General features: G+C 35.8%; 2 protein-coding genes across 2 annotated transcripts; both read left to right on the top strand.

Annotated features, from left to right (window-relative positions):
* Positions 1-477: 477 nt before the first annotated feature.
* On the top strand, positions 478-2,234 carry LOC141817144 (uncharacterized). The gene is made up of 2 exons (XM_074704816.1): positions 478-2,112; positions 2,229-2,234. Exons 1-2 carry the CDS (start codon positions 478-480, stop codon positions 2,232-2,234), a joined length of 1,641 nt encoding a protein of 546 aa, XP_074560917.1.
* Positions 2,235-4,177: 1,943 nt separating this feature from the next.
* On the top strand, positions 4,178-5,692 carry LOC141817145 (uncharacterized). The gene is made up of 6 exons (XM_074704817.1): positions 4,178-4,228; positions 4,327-4,650; positions 4,726-4,938; positions 5,045-5,137; positions 5,202-5,309; positions 5,417-5,692. The coding sequence occupies exons 1-6, from the start codon at positions 4,178-4,180 to the stop codon at positions 5,690-5,692; spliced, it is 1,065 nt and encodes a 354-aa protein (XP_074560918.1).
* The last annotated feature ends 3,512 nt before the right edge of the window (positions 5,693-9,204 follow it).

Raw genomic sequence — 9,204 nt, 5'->3', positions numbered from 1 at the left:
CTAATAGGATTATTACCTAAGGCAGACTATCCAAGCTGTTTTTATGTAATAATTTATTTATAACAACCTCAATGCTATAGTTAGACGCTAGTGATTAGAATACATCTGGGAGTTTGAAATGTGGCTATCCTTTCATCTCTCACATTAGAGCTAGTGATTAGAATACATCTATTAGAGCTAGTGATTGTTTCTCATTCATGAACCAACTTATAACCTTATAAACTTGGCAGGGAAGTTTATTCTTGGATGTTACACACTCGCCGTCTCTGAATAACTTCCCGAAGAATACCAGGTACTCTATGCTATTTGTAAGAACCCATACACATCTCACTTATGGATTTTGAACCATACTTGATTTATGGCTTTTGCTACAAATAATATATTTCTTGTTCTTATCCATTTTCATATGTATAGTGATTTTTATATATTTTAATAATGGATTGTAAATACTATTTTAGGATTTTTGTCATATACTAAATGGATAAGGAATGGATGCATTTGCCTTCAAGGCTTGATCCGAAGTATGAAGAAGGGGTTCAAAAATTTCTGTTACAAGCTAGGAACTATGCAAAAACACGTGAAACCATATTATGTCCTTGCAAGCGTTGTAAGAATAAGAAGTATATGAAATTTGATCAAGTATATGAGCACCTAATTATGAAGGGGATCGATCCTTCTTACACTATTTGGTTCTTCCATGGTGAAAATTCTACCTCACAATTTCAAAATGAAGGTATTTCAAGAGGAGTTATGGAAGAGGAGGATGAAAGTAGAGAAGAATATCACTTATATAAAGATGCTTTTGTGGCGGAAGAAGAGGTTGGACACACTTTGTCTGAGACAGTCGATTATGAGTTTGCTGATTTATTAAAAGATGCAGAAACTCCTCTTTTTCCTGGTTGTAGAACGTACACAAAGTTGTCAGCAGTCGTGACATTATACAATTATAAGTCTACTAATGGACACACTGACAATAGTTTCAATGAGCTTCTTAAGATTTTACGTGATATGCTTCCAGAAAAAAACACACTTCCAGAAAATGTTTACTCAATGAGAAAACTATTGAAACCATTTGATTTAGGATATGAGAAGATTCATGCTTGCCCGAAAGATTGCTGTCTATTCAGAAAGGAGCTTAAAGATTTGGACTCATGCCCAAAGTGTGGTTCCTCAAGATGGAAAGTGGATCGCATCACTGCTAAAGTACATAAAGGAGTTCCAGAAAAAGTGCTACGGTATTTTCCCGTGATTCCTAGATTGAAAAGGATGTTTAAGATTGAAGAAAAGGCCGAAGCCTTGATTTGGCACTCCAACCATAAAAGTCAAGATTATATGATGCGTCATCCAGTTGATTCAGTAGCTTGGGATACCATAAATCATAAGTGGCCATCATTTGCATCAGATCCTAGAAATCTACGGCTTGGTCTTGCAACAGATGGATTTAATCCATTTGGTGACCTCAGTTCCAGATACAGTTGTTGGCCGGTTATTTTGGTTAATTACAACCTTCCTCCATTGATGTGCATGGCAAAGGAAAATCTCATGTTGTCATTATTAATTCCAGGCCCAAAGCAACCAGGAAATGATATAGATGTATATTTGGAACCCCTTGTGGAGGATTTGAAAGAGTTATGGGATACAGGTGTGGAGGCGTATGATTCATATAGCAAGTCGACGTTCAATTTGAGGGCTATGCTAATGTGGACAATCAATGATTTCCCAGCTTATGGAAACCTAGCTGGATGTGTCACAAAAGGTAGATTTGGTTGCCCGATATGTGGTGAAGACTTGTGTTCTACGTGGCTTAAGTATAGTAGAAAGTTTGCATACTTGGGTTATAGGAGATTCCTTGCGCCTGATCATCCATTCCGTCAGAAAAAAAAGTGGTTTAATGGAAAAAAAGAGAGCAAAGGGAAACCTAGACCTTTGAATGGGTTAGAAATTTTCAATGCGGTGAAAGACATAGAAAATAATTGGGGTAAAAAACAGAAGGGTGAGGTTGTGAACACTACAAAACCAAAGAGGAAGAAATTAGATAGTTCCAAAATAGTACAACAACCAGTTTCAGTGTGGAAGAAAAAGTCAATCTTTTTCAATTTGCCATATTGGAGTGTAAGTTATTTGACTCTCTATCTATTCTCTTTTAATTACTTTGTTATATTATTAAATTAATAATTTGAAATGTGTTGTCGGCTACTTGTAGGAACTCTTGTTACGTCACAACTTAGACGTGATGCATGTTGAAAAGAATATATGCGAGAATATCATAGGCACATTGTTGAATGTGAAGCAAAAAACCAAAGATGGTGTTAATGCTCGTAAAGATTTGATGCACTTACAAATTAGAGAAGAATTACATCCTCAAAAAAAAGGAGAAAATACATATCACCTGCCTGCTGCACCTTACACATTGTCTAAAAAAGAAATGGATGTATTCTGCTCTAGGTTGAAGAAAATAAAGTTACCAGATGGCTATGGCTCAAATATTAGTAATTGTATCTCATTAGAAGAAAGAAAGATTATCGGGTTGAAATCTCATGATTGCCATCTCCTAATGCAACAATTGCTATCAGTTGCATTGAGATCTCTTTTACCCAAAGGTCCACGCAATGCTATATTTCTATTGTGTGCATTCTATAATGAATTATGTCAAAGAGTCTTAGACAGGAACCGTTTAGAACAACTCGAGGATAATATTGCTGAAACTCTATGCATGCTTGAAAGGTATTTTCCACCCGCTTTTTTTACCATCTCGGTTCATTTGACAATTCATTTAGCAAGAGAGGCTCGCTTGTGTGGACCAGTTCACTTCCGATGGATGTATCCATTCGAAAGGTAATAAATATTATACATTAAATTTCATTTTACTATCAACAACTAATGATTGTGAATTTTTTTTGTTATTTAGATTTATGAAAATACTTAAAGGTTATGTGAAGAACCGAGCAAGGCCAGAGGGTTGCATAGCTGAGTGTTATCTCGCAGAAGAAAGAATGCGCTTTTGTAGTGCATATTTTAAAAAAGCTTCTAGTATTGGTGACCATGTTAATCGAAATGAGGATTTGGACAATGAATTAGAGGAAGGTCGTCCAATATCTAAAGGAACAGAACGGATTTTAGAAGACAATCTGTTGCAAGCAGCACATCGATATGTGTTATTCAATAGTGCTGAAGTTGAACCTTATTTACAGTGAGTATAGTTAATTGTAAATCTTATTAGATAACTATGGTCTATTACAAATTTCATATTTTCTAACAATCACCCTTCAATGATTTTAAATAGGATGCATATTGAAGAGCTTAAACAAACAGATCGTCGTGTGATGACTAATGACACGTTGTTACAAAAGAGACATATGGAAACATTTGCTCAATGGTTATCGAAACATGATTTTAATAACTCCTCAGACCGACTTCAATGGCTATCACAAGGTCCAAGAAGGAATGTTATATCATATACGAGTTATATTATAAATGGACATCGATTTCACACAAATGATGTTGGAAGATCGACACAAAATAGTGGTGTTTCAATTGAAGCTGATACTATTTGTCAATCTAGTGCTAATGAATATTCACATACAAGAGGAAGACTAGCATACTATGGAGTTATACGAGATATTATTGTACTAGACTACTATTCTTTCAAAGTGCCTGTGTTTAAATGTGATTGGGCCAACACCGGAAGTGGTATTAAAATGGAAGATGGTTTTACACTGGTTAACCTACACCAAGGATTAAGAACTTTTGAAAGTGATCCTTTCATTTTAGCATCACAAGCAAAGCAAGTATTCTATTCTAGGGACAATGATGAATCAAATTGGTATGTAGTGCTAAAGGCGCCACCTCGGGGTATTCATGACATGAATTTGATTGAAGACAACATTTATTTTTCATCAACACCTCTTGATGTGTCTACACTTGATATTAACATTACTGAAAAAGAACCATATGCAAGAAATGATTGTGATGGAATTGATGTGATTGATACATGACATAATTTATCAGGTGTAGTTTTTATAGTTTCATATTTTATTATAGTAATCAGAGTGCTTCATAAGTTCCATTATATGCATTTCTATTTTTTAATTTAGTTTATAGAACTATTTATTCTCAATAATGTATAATGTCATTGTTTATGAACAGGTCATTACATAAAATTTACACTTGCAGAAAAATGGGGAAAAAACGCAGCAAATCATCTATAGATGAAAACCAGGTGATAAAGGTATTTTCTTTTTAATATGCAGCAAAGCTTTTTTACTGTCTTGCTTCAATACTGTCTTGCTTTCACATGACGTCAATTTCTTTATGTTTTTTTTGTAGGAAAATATAACTAAGAGGAGGATATCGAGGGTGGAATCGAATACATCACCTAATTCTTCTGAAGATTTGTATGACAAAGAGCAAAATGATGACAACAGTTTCAAAAAGAAAAAGGGTCGAGGTCCAACAAAGTTGAAATTAGCCACTGCTCAACAAAAGCCCAAAGAGTTGGAACGTAATGAATTTGGACAACCAGTCGGCATCAATTCTGTGAAGTATGCTTCTTTTTTAGGTTGCATTGTACAAGAATTTGTGTCATATACGCTAGATGAGTGGAATGACGTACACGAAGATGTGAAGAATAAGATGTGGAGTGTTCTTCAGGTAATGCCTCGAGTTACTTTTTTTTTGGGTTTCTTTCTTGAATGTAGGTAAAATAACATATTTTTATTTGCACAGGTGAATTATAATGTTGAAGAGTGGGAAAAGAAAGCAATCTTTAAAAAGTTAGCTAAGTTATGGCGTGATAGAAAATCGAAACTGCAAATACTTGTACGAGAAGCTAATGCTGGTAAAGTGGCTACACGGAATCTTGATCTTTTGAAGCCTGAATTTATGGATCAACAGGAGTGGAAATTATTTATAAAGAGGACACTATCACCTGAATTTCAAGTAAGCATTAATTTAAAAGTGTTCCTTTTACTGAAATTTTATATTAGAAATACTTTCAAATTAATATGTTTATATATGAATATGTTAAGTATATTTTTATTTTTAGGCAAAAAGTGCAAAATATAGAGAAATGAGGTCAAATCAAGATCACATTCACACGATGAGCCGGCGAGGTTATGCACGTTTGGCTAGCATGATGGTGAGTATTATTATTTATAAAATATTATGTAGATACACTTACATACTATTATTTCTTCATTTAGGAAGAAACAAATACTACAGATACACCAATTACAAGATCAAAAGTTTGGATTGAAGGTCATAAAAAGAAAAATGGACAACCTAGTAGTCAAGCTGTTGGAGAGAAATTGGTATTATGAATATTTATTGTTATTATGTTCAACAATTTTTATACCGGTGCAACCACATCCCATTATTAAATCTTCATTTTACAACGGTTGTATTATATTATTTGCAGAAGGAATTAGAAGAATGTCCACCTGAGTCTCTAAACACAACTAACATAGCGGAAGATGCAATTAGTCGTGTATTTGGTAAAGAACCTCGAGGTAGAGTGCGTGGAATGGGCTTTGGAATTACACCATCGAAAGTTGGAGCTTCTATGCAACAAAAAGCAACTGTTAAACATCTTGAATGTAAAGTGCATAACCTTCAAATGCAAATGGATGAAATGAGATCCATGTTTTTCCAAAATATGAGACAACAAGATGAACAAGAACAGGTTTGTAATTAAACAATATAAGTTTGTCTTGTATGTTTTTTATGTTATTGATAATAGTGGACAACTTTGTTTGTGAAATTAGGTTAATAGTGGTGGCATTGGTAGCGGTATTGGCATTGATGTTGGTGGCGATAGTGCTAACAATGGCAAGGTACGTATGTCTCTTAAGAAGTTCTTTAGTTGCCTTCTATAAAGTTGAAATGCCCTTTTGTTTGCTAATTGCTAATGCATAGGAATATAGTTTGGCAATCATCAGTGCAACAGGAGTTGAACATGTTGGTGTATTTTTTATATAGTATCAACTTGCTAATTGCTAATGCATAGGAACTGCTTCATACGTAGCATTATTTGCTTTGGAACATAATTTCTGAAGTATGGATTAAATTCCTACCTATCATAGAAACTGCTTCACATCCATGGTATTTTGCCAAAATGGTTCATACGTAGCATTTAAGAAGTTAAATTCCTTCCTATCATAGCATTATTTCTGAAGTATGGATTAAATTCTTCCTTCATACGTAGCATTTATTTCTTATGGCATTTTGCAGTTTGATCTTAGAAACTGCTTCACATCCATGGTACATTAGAAACTAATTTCAAATTTTTTTGATCATGCTTCACATCCATTTTGCAGTATGGATAATGCTTCACATACATTAGAAACTAATTTCTTATGGCATTTTGCAGTATGGATAATGCTTCACATCCATTTGATTTCAAATTTAGATAAAGTGTAATAGAAACTAATTTCTAATTTTTTTGATCAGATGGAGTTGTGGGGAACAGATGGAGTTGTCTAATGCTTCACATCCATTTGATTTCTAATTTCTAATTTCTAATTTCTAATTTAGATAAAGTGTAATAGAAACTAATTTCAAATTTCTAATGCTTCACATCTTATGGCACTTTGCAGTATTTAGTCTACTGTTTCACACCTTTAGTGTGGAACAGATGGAGTTGTCTTTTGTGTATTAAACTTTTGTTCTACTTATCTTATAATGCTGAGTTTTTAACTTTTTCTGCAGTTCAAGCTTCTTGAATTAATTTAATTACACTTTTTTTTTCAGACAAAAGTGAAGAATGCGAGTCGTGGGGATATCAGTGAGAACAGCAAATGCAAATTAATTCATTGGTGTTTTGATGGAGTTGTGGCAGAAGGCCGAATTGCATCTACAGATCCAAATGCAAGAGTACATCACGTTCCTCTTGGTGGATCTTGCTGGAAAGTTTGGATTGATAGAGTTTTAGTTGAGAAGGTGGACATACTTCGACCAAATGAAGAAATGCTTTTTCTTGAGGATGCAATAGGAAGCACGATTGCTTGGTTATCTAAATATATTATTGTGTAACTAATTTAGATTTTGATTTTAATCTTTTCAGAAAAAAACATAGAACTAAAGAGTTTTTTTGTTATTATGATCCATTGTTACTAAGTCTGATATTTGTTGGATGTTACACACTAGTTTGAAATGATATTATTATTGTGGTATTTGTGTGTGTTTGTTGTTGTTGTGTGTAGTATCTATGTTGTTATTAATTATTTGAATTTAAAATTGTGATTTGAATGGTTTGAAACGCAGGTATAATCAGGAATGATTTGACATTTCATCGGCAGCGCGCAATGTGCGCCGTGACAGCATGCATTTTATTTTATCTACAGCGCACATTGTGCGCTGCGATTGTCCAATGTGATCAATCGCAGCGCGCAATGTGCGCCGTGAATGATCTCATTCGCGGCGCGCATTGCACGTCGTGGATGATCACATCCGCAGCGCACAATGCGCGCTGCGATTGTCCACATTGCGCGCTGCGATTGTCGCAGCGCGCAATGCACGCTGCGGATGCCTAATGACTTTTAACAGCTTGCAACTTTGCAGCGTGCGATGTGCGCTGCGGATAGCATATTTGCGCGCTGCGGAAAGCCATTTTTGTTGTAGTGAGACCTTTTCTCCGTTAGCTATGCTTAAGTCTATAAGGATTCTCTTATCTATTGCTGCTTATATGGATTATGAGATTTGGCAAATGGATGTCAAGACAGCTTTCCTTAATGGAAGTCTAGAAGAAAACATCTATATGAAGCAACCAGAAGAATTCATTGCAAAGGGCAAAGAGCATCTTGTATGCAAGCTTAATTGGTCCATTTATGGACTGAACCAAGCTTCAAAATCTTGGAACATCCAGTTTGATGAAGTAAACCAGTCATATGGATTTATTCAATGTCCAAATGAGTCTTGTGACTTAGGAGAATGCGCACATATTCTTGGGATCAAAGTTATAAGGGATCGCAAGAAAAGGATGTTGTGCTTATCCCAAGCTTCCTATATCGATACTATCCTAGCTCGTTTTAGCATGCAAAACTCCAAGAAAGGTTTTCTACCTTTTAGGCATGGAGTTCCTCTATCTAAGGAGATGTGTCCTAAGACACCAAAGGAGATAGAGGACATGAAGGCGGTTCCTTATGCTTCAGCAGTAGGAAGCCTAATGTATGCGATGCTATGCACGAGACCGGATATCTGTTTTGCCGTGGGCATGGTTAGCAGATATCAAAGTAATCCAGGACAGGGACATTGGACTGCGGTAAAGCATATATTGAAGTACCTGAGAAGGACTAGGAATTATATGCTAGTTTACCGGGCAGATAATTTAATCCCTGTGGGTTACACGGACTCTGACTTCCAATCAGATAGGGATAAAAGTAAGTCTACATCAGGTTATGTGTTTACATTGGGAGGTGGAGCCATAACATGGAGGAGTATAAAGCAGAAATGCATTTCAGACTCTACCATGGAAGCTGAGTATGTGGCAGCCTCTGAGGCAGCCAAAGAAGCTGTATGGCTCAGGAACTTCTTGATGGACTTAGATGTGATTCCTGGTTTGCCCAAGACTATCACAATTTATTGTGATAACAGTGGTGCAGTTGCAAACTCGAAGGAACCACGAGCCCATAAGGCAAGTAAACACATTGAGCGCAAGTACCACCTGATACGAGACATCGTCAAACGGGGAGAAGTCGCTGTGGTCAAGATTGCATCAGAGGATAACCTGGCAGACCCTTTCACTAAGGCCCTTCCGGCGAGAGCTTTTGATCGGCATGTGGAGGGGATGGGAATCAGATGTATGGCAGCATATGAGGCAGCGTAGTCTTCTAGTATAAGTGGGAGATTGTTGGGATGTATACCAGAATCCTAGCTATCTATGTAAATAAACATTCTGAAATAAGAATCACATTTGGTCAATGTTTGCATTTAGTTTTTATGCAAGTATCCATTTAATCTATATTGTAGATAAACATGGTGTGCGGAGTCACACACAGAAGACCATGTTATCAGTTCCTTATAGATTATAAACAGTGTTCACAACCAAGATGGATTGGACAAACCATTGGACTGGTTGTAGTGTAATTTGGTCTTAGTCTGTCTTGACTATAGAATTACACTAGTACACTTAGTGTGTATTGAGCAGGACCATCTGAGGATTGTTCGATTTATACTGACTATATAATCGAACTAAACCTCTGTTACTAT

Source organism: Curcuma longa, unplaced genomic scaffold (assembly GCF_044706935.1).
Source record: "Curcuma longa cultivar G26 ecotype Majalengka, Jawa Barat unplaced genomic scaffold, ITB_CL_G26_1.1 contig_19444, whole genome shotgun sequence".
In the NCBI taxonomy this organism is placed as follows: Eukaryota; Viridiplantae; Streptophyta; class Magnoliopsida; order Zingiberales; family Zingiberaceae; genus Curcuma; species Curcuma longa.
This window is presented reverse-complemented; position numbering and strand designations above follow the sequence as displayed.

What these genes read in the sequence shown, in the direction of transcription:
- LOC141817144 (XM_074704816.1), top strand. Translation starts at nt 478, where the DNA reads ATGGATAAGGAATGGATGCATTTGCCTTCAAGGCTTGATCCGAAGTAT.
- LOC141817145 (XM_074704817.1), top strand. Translation starts at nt 4,178, where the DNA reads ATGGGGAAAAAACGCAGCAAATCATCTATAGATGAAAACCAGGTGATA. An exon ending in AGATGTGGAGTGTTCTTCAG is followed by an intron (nt 4,651 to 4,725) that starts GTAATGCCTCGA and finishes TTATTTGCACAG; the next exon opens with GTGAATTATAATGTTGAAGA. An exon ending in CACTATCACCTGAATTTCAA is followed by an intron (nt 4,939 to 5,044) that starts GTAAGCATTAAT and finishes TTTTATTTTTAG; the next exon opens with GCAAAAAGTGCAAAATATAG.